Here is a 20,620-nt window from a genome sequence, read left to right on the forward strand (position 1 = left end):
ACAACTCAAAATGCGCATTCATAAATGGATGGACCAAATGTTGCCAAATTTGCCAGCTTCAACCAGAATACTCTTTATGGTGTGCAGAGCACAGTACAATCTGTCTGTATATGAAAAGGACCAGTAATAAATAGTAGGTGGCGTTATAAATAATACAGCTGCTTTGAAAAAAAACCCTATTTCTAATGAATTCTGATTCGTCAGTCACACATCTGAAACCATTATACTGTTTGATCAGTGGATTAAGCTCTTTCCAATGATATAGGCCATGCCTTTTGTACCAAGATAGGTTTTTCGTAATTTGCGACAATTTGATGATGCTGCATAAACAGTAATCGGCCTCATGTAACTCTCCTTAAGAAATCCATTTGACACCATGCTAGTCAACTTTTGCAGAAGGTACAATATTCTTAGGAGAGGCCAGTGACCAAAGATATTGCATCATTCAGTTGTTCTTTTAGGATATAGGTTACAGTTCCAGGACTCACAACTATACCACAAAGTTCAAAGCACCAGGAGTGTGAAAACAGCCTTCAAATCTTTATGCGTCTAATCAAGATAACTGGGTTTGGGAAAGGGTTTCTTTATTCCACCTATCTACTGGAATGTTGAGCTTGGAATGAAAAATAGTAAATTGTTGGTTCTCCAAAACTGGAAATCTATATCATCCAGAGAGCAAACTAGATGTTACAATCAGAATACTTACCTTCACTAGCATCATAGTTAACACTTGTTAACTGTACCAACTGGGCAAGGAGTGTAGTCAGAATTCTGAATTTTATATCTGTTGGTGATACTGTACTAAAAGATGAACAAACTATAGAATGAGACAAAAGAAAATCTTTTTCACAACATAAAAAAGAAGAAAGAGAAATGGATTTTTTAACGTTAATTGGGATCACAACCAAAATTTGCCTTTTTTACCTAAGAATGATCTCATCACAAAATTTAAATATAATCTCTTAACAAGGTTTCGAGTTTTCAAATCCAGTAAAAAACAGACAAAAAGGTAGCATGACTCCAAAACGCTCAACATTTTCATTTGGTTGGTGGAGATAATGAGTATTTATTTTTCAAAAGTATTATATAATCTGAGTTATTCACATAAATAGATATCATGTACTCTAAATGTTTTTTTCTTGGTTTCCTGATAGATACGCTTACTGGACAGACTGGGGAGACAAAGCCTTTATAGGGCGTGTTGGAATGGATGGAACCAACAAATCAGCCATCATCACCACCAAGATCGAGTGGCCCAATGGAATCACAATAGACTACACTAATGACAAGCTGTACTGGTCTGATGCACATCTAAATTACATTGAGTTAGTACTTTTGTCAGAATGCATTTACCACTCTGAAAAATACAGTGAGCCTTGAAACATTTTGAATTTGACTTATTCCCCCCCAGGTACTCAGATTTGGATGGTCATCACAGACACACAGTGTTTGATGGAAGTCTGTCTCACCCTTTTGCTCTGACCGTGTTTGAGGACACTATATACTGGACTGACTGGAATACACGCACTGTAGAAAAAGGCAACAAATACAATGGTTCTGGTCGTCAAGCCCTGGTTAACACCACACACAGGCCGTTTGACATCCATGTATACCATCCTTACAGACAGCCTTTTGGTGAGTCTAAGATCTTAGAATACTGTGTTTAAAGAGCTTTCGTGTCACTTTAAAATAAACTGGGGTTGTTATCTTGTCCTGCTACACTGAGATGAGTTCCTGCTGAACAATAGTTGGCAAGTATTTGTCTGTTTGACCCTCACTGGCTTTTCCTCTCTCAGTGAACAATCCCTGTGCCATGAACAATGGAGGCTGCTCTCACCTGTGCCTGATCCATTACGGGAGCCGCGAACACACCTGTGAGTGTCCTGACCATTTCCTGACTGTGCAAACAGGAGGTGTGACCAGATGCCTCGCCATGTGCTCCAGCACCCAGTACAGATGTGCTAACAATGAACGGTATGTTGATTTCTTTGTTCTGTGTGATACATTTTGTAAGCTTGTGAAATGTGTTACATTTCTTGACTTCTTCTACTACTTCTTCGATTTAAAAAAATGGACAAAGTGTAGCTGAAGTTCAGAAGGTGGACAACATCTCACACACTCTCCTGCAGTCAAACGTTTCCTATAACACATGCCTACGTGCTCGGCTTGCCTGTTTGCCAACTAGGTGTTGAGTTGCATCAGTGGTAAAATGTGCCACTGGATGCATAATTGGGTGAGAATCAATACAAGTAAAAATAGATGATTTTCTAGACTGAGCCTCTATAGCCAAGTCTGATATCTAAACTACAGTGGCTTGCAAAGTATTCGGCCCCTTGGTATTTCACTCATTTTAATTAATTTATGCCATTTCAAATAGAAAAAGTAAATCAGGCTTCTCAATATAAAAATTTATAAAATTATCTTCCTTAAACTCAAACTCAAAGCAAATCTCTACAACTTGATATACGTAAATTAAAAATATGAAAGCCAAGATGATGGGTTGCGTAAGTAATGGGCCCCTTTGGTATAATATCTGTAAATAATCAGTTTTATTGCCAATTTTCTTCAGACATGATACATGGATACATGAACATTTCCAAGTCACTGAAAATGTCTTGGACTTTATTTACATTATGAAGAAATACAAACACTCTATGGTAAATCTGTATGGAGTAGACAGTTCTCAAAAACTGAGTGACTGTGCAAGAAGGACAAGAGTGAGGAAAGACACCCAGACAACCCAGAAGAAGTTACAGGCTTCTGTGGCTGTGATTGGAGAAATTGTGCATAGTGCGTGTTTTACATTTTGTATCCCAGTTATACAGCTTCATGATGAAGTGATATAGAGGAGGATTTTCTTAATAAGAAGACCTCAAAGTTCAGCTACAATTTGCCAGAAGGTACATCTGAGATGCAAGTCTAAATTTGATGTTCTGGTGAAAGAAAATCCTTCAGACTCTGAGAAAGTAGATTGCAGTTTGTTTTTTTAAAAAGGGGGGAGGGGGCATAGTGCTTCAAGTTTTGTCTGTATTTAAGCACTCTAACCCAATTAGTTTATTTTGAAATATTTTTGTTGAACTTTTTCAATAAACAAATATAAACTTACTTCCACCAAATACTATAGTAGAGAAGCTTGAATCTTCAACTGGACTGGGTTGCTTGACGTGAGGACGTTTCGCTTCAAATCACAGAAGCTTCCTCAGCTAAAATTCTTGCTCTGGTAGTCTGACTTCTGTCTTGACTCTTGTAGAGAAGAATGAAAGAAAGAATTCTTCTCTGCATGAGATTAGTCAAAACTGTAAGACGTTTAAAATGTTTTAAAGGTCTACCTCTGTTGAAACAGTTGCATTCCTATCTGGTGGAAATGTGATGGCCAGAGGGACTGCAGGGACGGTTCAGACGAACCCTCCACCTGCCCCATACATCACTGCAGGCTTGGCCAGTTCCAGTGCAATGATGGAAACTGTACCAGTTCTCAGTTTCTGTGCAACAATAACCGAGACTGTTACGACGGTTCTGATGAAGACCCAGTGTTGTGTGGTGGGTTGGATTCTTTTTGCCATTTAATTTACTTTAACTTGTTCTTCACATGCTTACATGTCTTTTAATATCTTCCCATCAGCTACACACCAGTGTGAAAGCCACCAGTTTCAGTGCACCAACAAGCGGTGTATTCCTGAGTCGTGGCAATGTGATGGTGATGACGAATGTGGTGATAATTCTGATGAAGACATTGGGCACTGCTCCAGCAGGACCTGTCCTCCTGGGCAGTTCAAGTGCCGCAATGGACGTTGCATTCCCCAAAACTGGAAATGTGATGTGGATGATGACTGTGGTGACAACTCCGATGAACCATTAGAGGAGTGCAGTAAGTAACTTGAAGGTGCACTTGGAGCTTATAATAGCCAATCTTAATGAACCGACACAGGAGGGCGGTCAAAGCTCTGGCTTCTGTCCTCCTCAGATCTTTGAAATATCATAAAGCAAAAGGCTATTAAATGACATGAAACATTAAACATATTTCACAATCTTAGCTCCAGATCACCACCTTCTATACCCCACAAGGACCATCTCTCAAAATTTCAAAGCAATCCACAGTGTCTCTGCTCACCTTGAATATGTGTGGCTTTTGATGTATCGGAATGTACAGGTATGGTAGTAATTAAGTGGTTGTGGTCATTAGAATAATAGACCCATCTACCACCTGATGAACTCGTACCCTGAGTTCTGGCCCTTTGGTGTCTACATACCTACAGTAGTGTTCAGAATAATAGTAGTGCTATGTGACTAAAAAGATTAATCCAGGTTTTGAGTATATTTCTTATTGTTACATGGGAAACAAGGTACCAGTAGATTCAGTAGATTCTCACAAATCCAACAAGACCAAACATTCATGATATGCACACTCTTAAGGCTATGAAATTGGGATTTTAGTAAAACAAAGTAGAAATGGGGGTGTTCACAATAATAGTAGCATCTGCTGTTGATGCTACAAACTCAAAACTATTATGTTCAAACTGCTTTTTTAGCAATCCCGTGAATCACTAAACTACTATTTAGTTGTATAACCACAGTTTTTCATGATTTCTTCACATCTGCGAGGCATTAATTTTGTTGGTTTGGAACCAAGATTTTGCTCATTTACTAGTGTGCTTGGGGTCATTGTCTTGTTGAAACACCCATTTCAAGGGCATGTCCTCTTCAGCATAAGGCAACATGACCTATTCAAGTATTTTGACATATCCAAACTGATCCATGATACCTGGTATGCGATATATAGGCCCAACACCATAGTAGGAGAAACATGCCCATATCATGATGCTTGCACCACCATGCTTCACTGTCTTCACTGTGAACTGTGGCTTGAATTCAGAGTTTGTGGGTCGTCTCACAAACTGTCTGCGGCTCTTGGACCCAAAAAGCACAATTTTACTCTCATCAGTCCACAAAATATTCCTCCATTTCTCTTTAGGCCAGTTGATGTGTTCTTTGGCCAATTGTAACCTCTTCTGCACATCTTTTATTTAACAGAGGGACTTTGTGGGGGATTCTTGCCAATAAATTAGCTTCACACAGGCATCTTCCAACTGTCACAGCACTTAAAAGGTAACTCCAGACTGTCTTTGATCATCCTGGAGCTGATCAGTGGGTGAGCCTTTGCCATTCTGGTTATTCTTCTATCCATTTTGATGGTTGTTTTCCATTTTCTTCCATGCATCTCTGGTTTTTTTAAAGCATTAGAGATCATTGTAGATGAACAGCCTATAATTTTTTGCACCTGCGTATAAGTTTTCCCCTCTTCAATTAACTTTTCAAAATGATCAGTGATCTGAATGACTATCGCCCGGTGGCACTAACTTCGATTATTATGAAGTGCTTCGAAAAGTTAGTCTGGGCCTACATCATTTCCTGCCTTCCCCCTGGGTTTGACCCTCACCAGTTTGCTTATTGTGTGAGCAGGTCCACGGAGGATGCCATCATTATGGCTCTACATGCTGCTCTGTCTCATCTGGAACAGCAGGGGAGCTATGTGAGGCTGCTTTTTGTGGACTTTAGCTCAGCATTTAATACCATCCTTCCAAGCAGGCTGGTGATTAAGTTGTTGGACCTGGGGGTGTCCCACTCCATTTGCCGGTGGATCTTGGACTTCCTCACAGACCGCTCTCAGAGGGTGAGAGTTGGCCCTCACATCTCTTCGGCCATTAGCCTCAGCACTGGCTCCCCTCAGGGCTGCGTGCTGAGTCCTTTGCTCTCCACCCTCTACACCTATGACTGCACCCCCTCTCACTTCAGCAACAATATTATTAAGTTTGCTGATGATACTACTGTGGTGGGACTCATTTCTGGTGAGGATGAGTCCGCCTATAGAGAGGAGGTGCAGCGGTTGTCGGTCTGGTGTAGGGAGAACAATTTGATCCTCAACACCTCAAAGACAAAGGAGATTGTGGTGGACTATAGAAGGAGGAAAACAGTCATCCAGCCACTGGTCATGGATGGGGACTGTGTGGAGTGGGTCTCTGAATTTCGTTTTCTGGGTGTGTATTTGAGAGATGACCTGACTTGGAGCACAAATACTATGGCTACCATCAAGAAGGCATAACAGAGACTCTATTTCCTGAGGGTTCTCAGGAATAACCATCTGCCACAGAGACTGCTGGTGTCCTTCTATCGCTGCTCCATAGAGAGCATTTTGACCTACTGTCTGTGTGTGGTTTTTCAGCTGCACAGTCACAGACAGGACAGCTCTCCAGTGGGTCGTCACCACAGCCCAGAAGATCACTGGTTGTCTCTTGCCTTCATTAGAGGAACTGTATACAAGTTGTTGTCTCAGGAAGGCAAGGACTATAACCAGAGTCCCCTCCCATCCTGGATACTATTTGTTTGAATTATTACCATCAGGCAGACGATACAGGGCACTTAAGGCCAGAATGAACAGACTTAAAAATAGCTTTGTGGGAAGAGCTATTTGTGCACTGAATGCTGCTGGACCTGCCATTTTATGACTGTGATTGAGTGTTTTAACTAGGTTTTATGTAGAATTTTTAGGGTTATTTATTATTCTATTTATTTATTTTAAATGTGCTTTTAAGAGATTGTTTTTAATTTCATTGTCATGCACAGTATTTTTTTCTGGTGTCATGTACAATGATAATAAATTCTATTCTAAATTCTAAACTACACTGTTCTTCTGAACAATGTCTTAAACGTCCCATTTTCCTCATGCTTTCAAAGAGAAAAGCATGTTCAACAGGTGCTGGCTTCATCCTTAAATAGGGGACACTGATTCACACCTGTTTGTTCGACAAAATTGACAAACTCACTGACTGAATGCCACACTACTATTATTGTGAAAACCCCCTTTTCTACTTTTTTTTGTACTAATAGCCCACTTTCATAGCCTTAAGAGTGTGTATATCATGAATGCTTGGTCTTGTTGGATTTGTGAGAATCTACTGAATCTACTGGTACCTTGTTTCCCATGTAACAATAAGAAATATACTCAAAACCTGGATTAATCTTTTTAGTCACATAGCACTACTATTATTCTGAACACTACTGTACTTCGGTTATCATCTTCTTTATTCCACAGTGTGGTACCTCACCTGAATTTGGTAGAACATAAGAGAAGCTGAACTCCCCCCACTGTGGTCCTGGTTTGTAGCTCATGTCGCCTCGCCCCTGTAACTACACACACCACCTCCCAGATGCAGCCTTTATTGGATTTATCACAAATTCTCAGTGATGTTCTGGAGAATCGCCATCATGACGACCAGGTGCTTCACATCAGTTGCAGATAACTTGAGCTTTGCTTCTTCTATTCATCCCTCTGTGGACATCAAGCTTGACCCTGAGGTCAACCTGTCTTTGTAGGTGACCCATTACATCCAAAACAACATATCATAACGCTTGATATCTGTGACGTGTTCTCCACAGTGGGGCCAGCATATCGTTGTGACAGTCACACAGAATTTGACTGCAAGACCAACTACCGCTGTGTGCCGCTGTGGTCAGTATGCAATGGCCACGACGACTGCAGAGACAACAGCGATGAGGAGGGCTGTGGTAAGTCCACTTTAGATCATGGCTGTGATCACACCTTATGTTCAAACGCTGCTTTCCAGATGCACACTTGATGTTAATCGGCGATAGTGAGATGATTCTTGTGCTCCCAGACGACTTAATAAATGAAGAAGGCTGTTTGATTTAGTAGTGAGTGAAGGGAAATTAGCTAACACCTCAGCCTCCTGTGCAACATGACAGGTTGCAGTGGCAGGAGGTGCTGATGCAGTGCATCTCACCTCCTCCACCATTTGCCTCTCCCTGAGAGTGTTACAGATTTATGAGCTGTCTGCTTGTGCCGGTCTATGTATGTGTGTCGATGTTGCTCTGTCCTTGCGTGGGGGGCAGGGTTCACGTAAGTCTCTTTGTACTTCCAAAAACACTCGCCGTAGCCCTCCCATCTCTTATCAGAGGCTGTTACTCCATTAGTGCCATGCTCGTGCAGGAGGGGAGATCGGTGCTAATCTTCCTGTAAGAATGTAGCAGATAGGCCAGGTGGAGGGCTCGGAGGCCAGGACGAGCTAACACAGTACTATTTTCGACACCCCCCCCAACTCCGTGTGGTAGAGACAGCTCAGACCAATGCTCCTCCACTCCGCTCCCATCTTTGCTTCTCATCTCCAGCAGTCTTATCCTCTGCAGGCATGCTGTTTCCTCCCTGTCTGAAAATTGCACATTTAATTAAAAAGCAAGATGTCTCCAATAACTTAAAAAGACAGGAAGAAGTTCATGAATCTCATCAAAGTGAGCAGTTTTGCATTTGTTGATTTTTAGAAGCTAATGACATAATCGGGTTATGGTTAAAATATAAGATAAATTCATGTTGGAAAGATCTTCAGCAGTTAGAATGATTTGTGCAAAAAACATTTTTTCAACTTTTGAGTTGTAAATTTTCAAAAATAGTGTTACAGAAGCTCAAACCATCTTCACATTAACTGAACTATTTAAATTTACTGTTAAGCCTTTCTCACATTTTTGACATTTATTTCTAGTGAAAATGTCACAAGGAAGTTTCTAAGTCATCTTTCAAGGTCAGCCAGATTTATAGTCTGGCCCATAAGTAATTGAACAGTGACACAGTTTTTGTTTTGTTTTTTCTCTGTGTACCACTGCAGTGGTCAAACACTTTTTCCCTAATTGACATAAGTGACCAAAGGAGACGACTGGTTGTCTTTAATACAAGGTCTCTTTGGAGGATCTTTGGCTGTTGCAGGAATGACTGTGTGTGAAATGAACGGTTACTTAAGCCTCTTTCACACCGGGCCAACATAGAGTTGCGTAATGTGACGTACTGATTACACTGAGCTTATGTAGACCTATGCAGAGTTCATGCAGCCCTACGTGGCAATACGCTGAGGGACACAAAGGGGTCAGGGAAATGGACGCAAAATTAAATGTTTAATTTTTTCGCAGACGTCATAAATCAGAATCCCAGTGTTTTCCCCACAATAACCTGACTTTTTAAAAATCATATTCTACAGCCCTACTATTAATTAAACACTTTGGGGAATAAACCTTGTTAGTCCTGTTGAAAGTAACCATCTATCTGCTGTAGTCAGGTGACACTTGGGCATGTTTGTGGTCTTCTCCAGCTGCTGGGGTCTTCAACATTGATGTCCCTCTGTGCCGAATCATGCACAGAGAGGTGTGCCACATGTCCATAATGTCTCTGTACATAACCATTCCTTTGACACAAAGTCAGTCCAATGATACCCAAGAGTTCCCCAAACAGACCTACTACAAAAGGCATTTTGTGATCACCTCAAGTCATTGGATAGCATCAAAGTCTCACAACTGTACAGTAAAACATGAAGCACCAGCACCCTCAAGACTTGGACCTTCATTCTTCTTCAAAGACATCTGCATCACCAAACACTTATGTCCATTGACCTCACGAGTTTTGGGTAAAAGTGTCAGCCAAATGCTTAATTATAGTAAATATGATGGAGCAATGCACACATATTTAATTTAGTTATCTTTCAAACAGCCAAATTGTAATTGTTTTTTGCATCCATTTATTCAGGTTTTTAACAGCATCTTATCCCTCTCTTACTGTATGTTCTAAGCCTCTTTTGTAATTTCATTTTCTATAAGATCCTTTTTTTTTTCCACCTGGAAAAATGGATGCGCGGGTGCAGTTTTTCCAATCAGGACCAAAGGCAGTCCTGTAGACTGGTGGATGCAGCAATACTGTTACCTGTTACCACTTCCTGGTGTTGATAACTGTTTTTGTATCTGCACTTCTTTCAGATGAACTGACCTGTGACCCCAATGGAGATTTCCGCTGTGACAATCATCAGTGCATCCCGCTACGATGGAGGTGTGACAGTGACAATGACTGTGGCGACAACTCTGATGAACGTGGCTGCAGTGAGTGCCATCGTAAAAAACATTGCAGTTGTTTAATTTAAAGTTCCAGCTTCATCTGTCAGTTAAGAATCTTTAATGTGTGATTTTAGCTCAGATCATTCGATCAGACAACGGGGAGGGTTTAGAAGAGGAGCAGCACTTGTGTGGACAGTGGAGTGCTGAGAGGTGTTCTTATCAGTTGCTGGAGAAACAGGCTGTCCTCAATGTGTCAGAAAAAAGAGGGAGTGAGGGAGGTGTCACCTCTTGCCCTTGAGAATTTAAACACATCTGAGAACTGTCCAGTTAATGGCTTCTCAAATGAGGAAATGTGTTTGGGAATAATCAGACTGCTTTTAATTCCTAAAAGGAATATAGAGAAATCAAATTTTCTTATTGAAGTACAGTCACAAGATTAAGAAGTGTGTTCAAAGCTTTTCGCACCAATATGTTGCTGTATTTAAAAAAAATATTCATCATTTTTGGAAAAGTATGTAGGCACTGTACCCTCTAAAATGTGTTGAGTGAACAGATAAATGAATGACTGAGCCTTCTTCTCCAGTTTGTTATCACAATAACTTAAAAACAGCAAATGCTGTTATCTTTCAACTTACGATAACATAAGGGCATATGATGATGACAAGCCTTTTTGCATTAGGTGAACTTTGATGCACCAAGTCAATCAAAAAAACATCTTTAATTTGCCTATGAAATATGTGCTCAGAAATATATTCGTCAGACAAATAAAACATTATTTTATGATTGTTTCACAGTAGTTACATTCTAAAACAAATAGACACAGACCAGCAGAAATTATTTTGTATACTTTTGCAGCAACATAAGCAAGGGAGATGGTTGAGTGAGGTACACAGCAAATGTAGTTTGTGTGTGTGTGTGAGAGAGAGCGCGTTAATACACAGAAATGTAACAAAACAGAGAAATAAACCATTATTTTCTAATTGTTTAATAGGTGTTATGTTCTCAAATAACATGGTCACAAATCCACACAACTCCCTGGGAAGAATCTCTCTCTGTCAACCAAGGCTGCCTAATGTGGGACATGCAGGTCACATCTGGCACACACTGCCTTTGTTTTGGCCCACCACCACATTGACAAATTCTTTGCAAATGAACAAATTACTCATATGCAGATTAAACAGTAGGGTATATATTTATTTAAAATTTTTATTATAGATTTACAAGATATACAAGATACAAGATATTTACAAGAATATAAAGGTATAAAACATTTAATTGTGATAGTTGTATGTACGTAATTAACACAACAAATATTTTAGGTTTGTGGCCCTCCAACCACATTCATTTATTGTCGTTCAAAGGAAAGAATTTGGACACCCCTCTACTCTCAACATGTTGTTTTGAATACGTCACTTAAAATGAGCTAGTTTGTCACTTCTTTCATTTTCAAAGCATTTACACTGGAATTCCTATTTTCCCGTTTTCTCTCAGCTCCGCGCGTGTGCACAGAGAGTGAGTTTCGTTGCACTAATCTGCACTGCATTCCCGACCGTTGGGTCTGTGACCATGACAACGACTGTGAGGATAACTCGGATGAAAGGGACTGTGGTAAGTGGAGGCTCTTTGTTTTGACCCACCGTCTGGCTGGTTTGTGAGTAAGTGAAGGCTGAACAGAACAAAGATGCAATAAAACATTTAAGGCACTCCATGGACAGACAGGAGCGCCACAGTTTATTCACACCTAACTCAAGTTCTTCCAGTGGATGCTCCAGAGCACAGAACAAAATCACAGCTGCTGAAGATTCAAGTGCAACAAATGTGCAGAAGTTGTTTGTGTTGCCTTGATGCATTTATGGAAAAAATCCTAATAGCATCGATTTTCCAAATGTGTCATTACATTTATGGAACTGAATCAGATAAAGTGCATTGTGTGATTGTTGCAGAGCTACGTACTTGTCATCCGGGATATTTCCAGTGCAGCAGTGGACATTGTGTCGCTGAACGCTTCAAATGTGATGGCAACGCCGACTGTCTGGACTATTCAGATGAAGCTTCGTGCCGTGAGTGTTCTGCTTCTATTTGGAGTCCATAACCAAGAGAGGTTCATAATGTAACCGCACGGTTCTGATTTTATTTTTTAAGAATATGTCAGTGTAACGAAATGGTTCTAACTTTCAGCGACTCGTTTCCCCAATGGTACGTACTGCCCTCCCTTCCTGTTTGAGTGCAAGAATCACGTGTGCGTCCAGCCTCACTGGAAATGTGATGGAGACGACGACTGTGGAGACAATTCAGATGAAGAGCTTCACCTTTGCTGTAAGATGTGACAACCACTCACAAGTACATCTCAGACATACTAATAATGCTAACTCAGTGTATGCAGATGAATGCTGCTCTTCACGCTCAATGTCTTGCTGCTGTTTTTGACATATTTTTTTGGAATGCCAGAGGTCACAGGACATGATGTTAACACAGCGTCTTTTCAAAGAATGAAGATGTTCTTTTAAAACTGCTCTTCTTTAAGTGTCTTCAGATAAATTATGATGAGGGTCGTGGCCAAAAGTAACTGCTGATACACTCTGCATACAGAGTTTCATATGAATTTTAAAATATGAATTAGCTGCATATATATTTAGAACAATTATATAGATTGGGATGTTTATCTATTTAGACTACCATGCAAAAAATATAAGCACCCTAGTCCTGTATAAATGTCTTTTTTTCATTAGTTTTTTCAGTAAAATACCAAATTAGAAATTTCCAAGATTTACATTTTAGAAAGAATTGAATCTATTTTGCTTAAGAAAAAAGTATAATAAAGAAAGTAACAGACCTTTTCAGATTAATAAAAGCCTGCTTATTTTATGGGTTCAGAGCCTAATCCAAGAGTCTGCAGACATCAAACATATGATACTCATGAACTTATCAGTATAGTCTTTTTTTGTTGTTGTTGTTGAAAAACAAAAAAGCAATCTTTCACCCAAAATAATTTCCGTTTGAAAGTTATAGGGTAGACATGCAAAACATTTATTTGGTTTATTCCTTATCACAAATGATTTTTTGACATTGAGAAATGTCTTACTTTTGCAACATTTTTCCTTCATTAAAATGTTTTAATTAAATGTGTGATTTTTGCATTGAGTGCAGGAACTGATGTAGGAATAATGAAAAAGTGTGTGCAAATGTCCAGTTTCTCATAGGAATCTCATACCCCCGACACACATAGCCCAAATCAAGCAGAGTGACGTTGGATTTATGAATTGGCGCACATTCGAAAGGTGTCGGATTTCAGTTACAAAACGTTCTGACAGCCATCTGTGGAAGTCGACACAGTTGGTCAAAATCGGCCGGTGGCCCTGAGTGTGACGCACATGTTCAAAACCCTTCGGGCGCCTTCGAGATGGGACATCTATCCGACAGCGATCCATGTGTAATCTGATGACCATCTGACCGCAATTTACGTATTCTGACGGCATCAAAACAGCATCTGAAACAATCTAATCGAGGTTGATTGAGCTCTGAGATTGATTGATCACAGCAAAGCCTGCTGACATGCTGTGCCACGTTTGTCCACCTCCACTGGACCCTGGCCATGCCTCCACTGGCTGGCCATGCCTCTTTTCCTCCCGACTGCGTCGGATTATGGCCGTATTTGCTGTGTCGGAATGGGTCCTCCACATTCTTGCTATGTGTGACGGGGGCTTTAGATATTTCTAGTTTTCTTTTTTATATTGTTACATCTTGTAATCAATTCTAAAACCAATATTATAATAGGTCCAGCACAAATACTGTATGGACCCTATGGCCTGTTCCTGTGATGCAAACTCCTCTGCACAGCCCTCATCTCTGGAAAAACAACATCAATCAAACAAAAAACAACATTTTTATGCCGTTTATGGTACTTTGTATCTGGTCAACTTTCTGTGAGGTTTTCTTGACTCTGCTTTCTGTATGTTTGTAGTGGAAATCCAGTGTGAGGCACCGTTCCGTTTTCGTTGTGACAACAATCGTTGCATCTACAGCCATGAGCTGTGCAATTCTGTTGACGACTGTGGTGACGATAGTGACGAGAGACAGGAAAACTGTAAGTGTGCTGCGTTTTTTGATCTTAACACACATAATAAATGCAGTCCCAAACTAACATTTCAGTCTTCTCAGGAAATCAACAGCCTTAAGTCTGTATTTTCTTTCTTTTGAGGCCAAAGCCCGACACAGGGTCCATGTACGGATGAAGAGCACAAATGTGGTGACGGACACTGTATTCCTCTGCAGTATGTCTGTGATGACTATGAAGATTGTGCAGATCAGTCTGATGAGCTCGGCTGCTGTAAGTACAGTAAATGCTTATATCATAATGTAACTAAGCATAAGTCTGAAGCAGTTCTTGTGAACCTGACCTCCATAAGAGTCTGCTTTGATTGGACTTTGTTGCCCTCTCAGATCACGGGCATGAGCATTCTTGCAGCGATAACATTTGTGAGCACAGTTGTGTTGACCTGACGACAGGAGGTGTCCTCTGCTCATGTAGACCTGGCTACAAGCCAAAGCCAACAGACAGGAAGGCCTGTGAAGGTATTAATTGTTAATATTTAAGTACTTTTTCTTAGGGATGCCCCAGTCCAGTCGAAGCAGTCGGAATCTGGCTAGATCAAGGCATTTGTGATTGATATGTATCAGATAAATTAGAGCCGATTCACTAAATCAGTGCACATTGCCTCTCACTTCCTTTTATATATGCAGTACCAGTGGACCATGCAAGCAGTCTGCCCTGCTGCTGAGTTCATCACAGAGCCATTGTGCATGCTTTAAAAGTGTATTAACACTCTGATTTGCTTTAAATACACAGCAAGTCTGTTTTATTCACATAGAACATAAACAGTGCACAACAGCTCTGTTTTGTAGCTCGGTATGATGCAGCAATAACAGCCAACACATGCAGGAATATTTATACATTGTATACATTATTTTGCTTCAAATATGCACCAAGTCTGTTTCTGAAGGATGGCACATGTGATATACAGTAGTGTTCAGAATAATAGTAGTGCTATGTGACTAAAAAGATTAATCCAGGTTTTGAGTATATTTCTTATTGTTACATGGGAAACAAGGTACCAGTAGATTCAGTAGATTCTCACAAATCCAACAAGACCAAGCATTCATGATATGCACACTCTTAAGGCTATGAAATTGGGCTTTTAGTGAAAAAAGTAGAAAAGGGGGTGTTCACAATAATAGTAGCATCTGCTGTTGACGCTACAAACTCAAAACTATTATGTTCATACTGCTTTTTTAGCAATCCTGTGAATCACTTGACTAGTATTTAGTTGTATAACCACAGTTTTTCATAATTTCTTCACATCTGTGAGGCATTAATTTTGCTGGTTTGGAACCAAGATTTTGCTCGTTTACTAGTGTGCTTGGGGTCATTGTCTTGTTGAAACACCCATTTCAAGGGCATGTCCTCTTCAGCATAAGGCAACATGACCTATTCAAGTATTTTGACATATCCAAACTGATCCATGATACCTGGTATGTGATACATAGGCCCAACACCATAGTAGGAGAAACATGCCCATATCATGATGCTTGCACCACCATGCTTCACTGTCTTCACTGTGAACTGTGGCTTGAATTCAGAGTTTGGGGGTCGTCTCACAAACTGTCTGCGACCCTTGGACCCAAAAAGAACAATTTTACTCTCATCAGTCCACAAAATATTCCTCCATTTCTCTTTAGGCCAGTTGATGTGTTCTTTGGCAAATTGTAACCTCTTCTGCACATGTCTTTTATTTAACAGAGGGACTTTGCGGGGGATTCTTGCAAATAAATTAGCTTCACACAGGCATCTTCTGTCACAGCACTTACAGGTAACTCCAGACTGTCTTTGATCATCCTGGAGCTGATCAATGGGTGAGCCTTTGCCATTCTGGTTATTCTTCTATCCATTTTGATGGTTGTTTTCCATTTTCTTCCACGCGTCTCTGTTTTTTTTTTTGTCCATTTTAAAGCATTGGAGATCATTGTAGATGAACAGCCTATAGTTTTTTGCACCTGCGTATAAGTTTTCCCCTCTCCAATCAACTTTTTAATCAAACTACGCTGTTCTTCTGAACAATGTCTTGAACGTTCCATTTTCCTCAGGCTTTCAAAGAGAAAAGCATGTTCAACAGGTGCTGGCTTCATCCTTAAATAGGGGACACCTGATTCACACCTGTTCGTTCCACAAAATTGACGACCTCACTGACTGAATGCCACACTACTATTATTGTGAACACCCCCTTTTCTACTTTTTTTTTTTTTACTAATAACCCAATTTCATAGCCTTAAGAGTGTGCATATCATGAATGCTTGGTCTTGTTGTATTTGTGAGAATCTACTGAATCTACTGGTACCTTGTTTCCCATGTAACAATAAAAAAATACTCAAAACCTGGATTAATCTTTTTAGTCACATAGCACTATTATTATTCTGAACACTACTGTACGCTTCTTAGCATTCAATCAGGTATTGCTTTCCACAAAATTAAATGAGATTTTCTTGTTGTTGTGTATGTTGTTCACCTACTAACTGGAACTGCGCAGGTGCGTAGCCAAAGGGGCAATGGGTTAGAACAGCCATGACGGCCAACTTTTGAAGACATTTTAAGGACATTTTTTTGCACATCATCATCATAGTAATAACAGTAATAATAATAATGAATATATTTTTAACAACAAAAATGTTGTTCAGTCAATATCTTTCTGCACTAAGTAAAACTGATGAAATACCTAAAATATCTTTTTACTTAAATTTTAGAAAATAATTAAAACATCAAGGAGCAATTTGGATTGAGAGTTTTTTCATCGTGCATGGGAAGGCTGTTAAGTTATTAAGCATCTACATTAGATTGACTTTAATGTGCTTGCATTGTGCACTGTGAAAGTGCAATAACTAGGAAAATACAAGTATCAGATCGGGACCCAGTGTCGGCAGATACTCAATATTAAATGAGTCAGATCGGGATCGGGGGTTAAAAAGTCTGATTGGGACATCCCTCCTTTTCCTTGTTAATTTCATGTCTTGATCTAGTATTTGTTCAGCTCTTCTTGCTTTTACTTTTTTACTCAGATGTGAATGAGTGTGAGATCTATGGGACATGTCCTCAGGAGTGCAGGAACTCGAAAGGCAGCTACGAGTGTTTCTGTGCTCAGGGCTTTGTTTCATCTGGCAGACCACATGGGGCAGAGTGCGCTGCGCAAGGTAATGAAGACTTTAATAAAGCCAGTCAATGCACTCTGGACTCATGGATATTTCAATGTAAACTCGAAGACTATTGTTGTGTTGCCACATTATGTATTCTTCAGATATAGACTAGTGACAAATGTGTCTGAAATATTGCGTATTTTGAAACACCATCACAAAATATGCGAACTTGCCATGAAAAGTCATTTGATATCTCCGCCAAAGATTTAATATTTTCAGTACCATTTAGCCATCTCTTCTGTCTTTTTTTCATTCACTTACTCACTCATCTTCAACTGCTTATCTGGGATCAGGTCGCGGGGGCAACAGCTCCAGCAGGGGACCCCAGACTTCCCTTTCCTGGGGCACATTGACCACCTCTGACCAGGGGATCCCGAGGCGTTCCCAGGCCAGTGTGGAGATATAATCTCTTCACGTAGTCATGGGTCTTTATTAAAAAATCAGAATTACGTAAAAATTCCTGAACTGATTTTCAGGAAACTTGGTGGGGGTGTAGGGCACAGACTAAGGAAGAATTCTTTAATTTTTTGGAGTGTAATTCTTTTCTTTCTCTAACAGAGCATGTGGCTCTGTGGGTTAGGTACTGGACTACCAGTACATAGACCAGTATATGCTTGAGGCTACTTATCTGTGTCCTTGGACAAAACTCTTCATGTACATCATCCCAGTCCACCCAGCTGTACGTGGATAGCAGGCTTGGCTGTGAGGGTAACTTGTGATGGACTGGCAGAGTCTCATCAGTTTCCACTACATATCTGAAGATAAGCACTGTGAAGATGGGTCTCAGAGCCTGTTTAGGACTTCTACATATTTCTTTCTCTAATAATGCAAGGCACCAAGGGCAAGTGGTTTGAGTGTCCAACTGTGGTGCAGAAAGTCAATTGTTCGTATGCTGTGTGCCCTAGAAATGGTGGGACAGTGCCACTATGGCCTTCAGGCAATGGAGCTATCTTACCTTTATCTAATATTGCATGATAGATGAATTTCTCAAAAATTGCAGAACTGGTTTTGAAAACGCTTGGTAGAAGGTCTGGGCAGGAGCTACAGAATAACATGTTCAATGTTGGAATGCATCCAGGCAGCACAACAGATCTTCATTTTCTTTGACAGTGCAAAAAGACTATTTTTTCAAACATTTTCCCTAGTTTTTCAACACAAAAAATAAGGCACAAATCTGAATAAGGCATACAAATAGTGACGTATATCTGATTTGGAAAAAAATTACGGACCCATTTTTGCATTGGGCATAAATTGGTGGGAGAAAAAACTCAGCTTTGATGGAGGTAGGCATTCTCTGATGAAGGTAGGCATTCTCTCCTCTAGTTTGTAAGATTTGGATTTGATTTAAGGAATGGTAAGTTTCATCAAATTTTTCTAATGTTCAGTTTATTCCATTAGTCATTTATTCCAACTTTTTCTATAACTTGGTATATCAGTAAACAAACAGGGAGACAAATGGTTTGTTTCACGTAGACCGCTGATGGTTAGGTACTGCATTAAATGAACAGGGACTTAAATAATTTATTTTATTTAGTGCACCTATTGACAGCTTGTTGAAGTAAACCAAACCAACAAACCTTTGCTGGAGAAGACTCAAATTTGGTTGTTCACTTTAAAGATTAATTATTTGAGATTTGTTTAAGACATACATCAATAATGCAAACAAGCTCGATCACTTTCCTATCATCTGGAGACATGGGCCACACCTACTAAAAGCATTTGAAGATGATCTTTGTTCGAGTTGAGGTTTATGTTCTAAGATGATCTTAAATTTTACAAGATTTTGGACAGCAGGGCCCTGCATTGAACAGCACTGGGGAGACTCCCAGGGTCCTGCTCGTTCCTATTACTCCCATATGTTGAACAGGTAGAATAGATGAATCTGTAGTAATTGCAATCAGAATGGAACCCTCAAAACCAAAGCACCAAATGGGTGGCAAGGAGAAAAGAGAAAAGGGTCCTTCTTTGGTAGAGTTGCTATCAGCACTCACTACATCTCCTCTTCTGGACAGGAAACCCACCAGTGCTACTCCTGCCAGACAATGTCCGAATCCGCCGTTTTGAACTGTCATCTGAGCATTATTCAGACTATGTGGACAACCTCGAACACGTCCAAGCTTTGGACTACTTGTGGGATCCAGACGGTGAAGGCCTTAGTAAGTTTAATTTTGCTTGGAGACAGTAATGAACAACAAGATTGCAATGTATGAACAAAATTCTCTTTTGGTATTTCATAGGTATCGTGTACTGGACTGTTCTGGGTCGGGGATCTCAGTTTGGCTCAATCAAACGAGCCTATATGACCACATTTAATGATCACGGTAACAACCCAGTGAAAGAGGTGGATCTAAACCTGAGATATGTTGCTAATCCTGATGGCATTGCTGTGGACTGGGTTGGCAGGTAACTAACATTTGATTTTGCCAGATTTGCCCTAGATGTTGTCCTGTTGCTCAGTATGAATGTCTCTACTTTGCCAGGCACATTTACTGGACAGACTCAGGAACCAATCGAATTGAAGTTGCCAAACTAGATGGGCGATACAGGAAGTGGTTGATCCACACTGACCTTGACCAGCCTGCTGCTGTTGTTGTCAATCCATCACTTGGGTAAAAGAGCAAAATAGTTTAGTATGATTAGTATTAGTGTGCACGCTTTCATTGATTAAATCACATTTCACAGCATCGTAGAAAAAACGTTTTGTTTTAAGCCTTTGTGCCAACCCTACCTGTAGAAAATTACTTTGTGTTTTAACCTACAGTGCAAGTATTTACAGCACTTCACTTTTCCACATTTTGTTATGTTACAGCCTTATTCCAAAATGGATAAAATAATGTTTTCTCCAAAATTCTACACACAATACCCCATAATGACAGTGTGAAAAAAAATATTTTTTTGAGAGAGAAACAATTTGAGCTACTTTGTATTTTGTACTGTGGAGTTTGCTCTGCTTTCTTTTTTACCTTTTTTCCCTCTCATGAAATATGTCTCTCAACCTGAACCAACACATCATTCATTGTTGATTGTGAAAAAAAGTGATTCTGTGTTAGATGGATTACAGGAGTTAGCTCAACGTCTCTTCTCAAATTCAATCAACTTACAATTTTAAGGCAGCCCAGACACTTCACTGGAAAAATTAAGACAAGGTATTTTTTGTTTGTACTTTTTTACAGTACAGTGAAGATAATTTCTGTGTTTCTGTGTTGTTAGAATGATGTACTGGACAGACTGGGGCAGAAAGCCCAGAATAGAGTCTGCCTGGATGGATGGTCAGCACAGACAGGTGCTTCTGGACCAGGATCTGGGCTGGCCTACTGGTTTGGCTCTGGACTATCTCAACGGAAACAGACTCTACTGGTGTGACTCCAAAGAAAACATCATTGAGTCCATGAAACCAGATGGCACTGACAGGAAGATCATCATATCAGGGGGTCAGAACTCTGTCATCAAGTAGAATTAGGAAACTGAGATACAACTTAAACTTTTCATCCTG

General features: G+C 40.1%; 1 protein-coding gene and 1 long non-coding RNA gene across 5 annotated transcripts in view; one reads left to right on the forward strand and one right to left on the reverse strand.

The window, feature by feature from the left end:
- The window catches only part of lrp2a (low density lipoprotein receptor-related protein 2a), a 111,211-nt gene that overhangs the window by 77,996 nt on the left and 12,595 nt on the right, over positions 1–20,620 (forward strand). For all 4 annotated transcript variants that reach the window (XM_034187279.1, XM_034187280.1, XM_034187281.1 and 1 more), the window contains 18 exons: positions 1,155–1,325; positions 1,412–1,635; positions 1,797–1,974; positions 3,344–3,540; positions 3,623–3,868; positions 7,435–7,563; positions 9,811–9,930; positions 11,377–11,493; positions 11,829–11,945; positions 12,064–12,201; positions 13,847–13,969; positions 14,084–14,212; positions 14,326–14,457; positions 16,993–17,124; positions 19,140–19,283; positions 19,365–19,530; positions 19,608–19,736; positions 20,338–20,558. In XM_034187279.1, coding sequence (XP_034043170.1) covers positions 1,155–1,325; positions 1,412–1,635; positions 1,797–1,974; positions 3,344–3,540; positions 3,623–3,868; positions 7,435–7,563; positions 9,811–9,930; positions 11,377–11,493; positions 11,829–11,945; positions 12,064–12,201; positions 13,847–13,969; positions 14,084–14,212; positions 14,326–14,457; positions 16,993–17,124; positions 19,140–19,283; positions 19,365–19,530; positions 19,608–19,736; positions 20,338–20,558 — 2,813 coding nt within the window. The remainder of the gene's footprint in view (positions 1–1,154; positions 1,326–1,411; positions 1,636–1,796; positions 1,975–3,343; positions 3,541–3,622; positions 3,869–7,434; positions 7,564–9,810; positions 9,931–11,376; positions 11,494–11,828; positions 11,946–12,063; positions 12,202–13,846; positions 13,970–14,083; positions 14,213–14,325; positions 14,458–16,992; positions 17,125–19,139; positions 19,284–19,364; positions 19,531–19,607; positions 19,737–20,337; positions 20,559–20,620) is intronic.
- Positions 649–6,346, reverse strand: LOC117525423. The gene is made up of 3 exons (XR_004565045.1): positions 5,765–6,346; positions 3,093–3,105; positions 649–659 (listed from the first exon to the last, which is right to left on the reverse strand). It is a non-coding gene; the product is annotated as an uncharacterized LOC117525423 (long non-coding RNA).

Source organism: Thalassophryne amazonica, chromosome 14, assembly GCF_902500255.1.
Source record: "Thalassophryne amazonica chromosome 14, fThaAma1.1, whole genome shotgun sequence".
Taxonomy (NCBI): Eukaryota; Metazoa; Chordata; class Actinopteri; order Batrachoidiformes; family Batrachoididae; genus Thalassophryne; species Thalassophryne amazonica.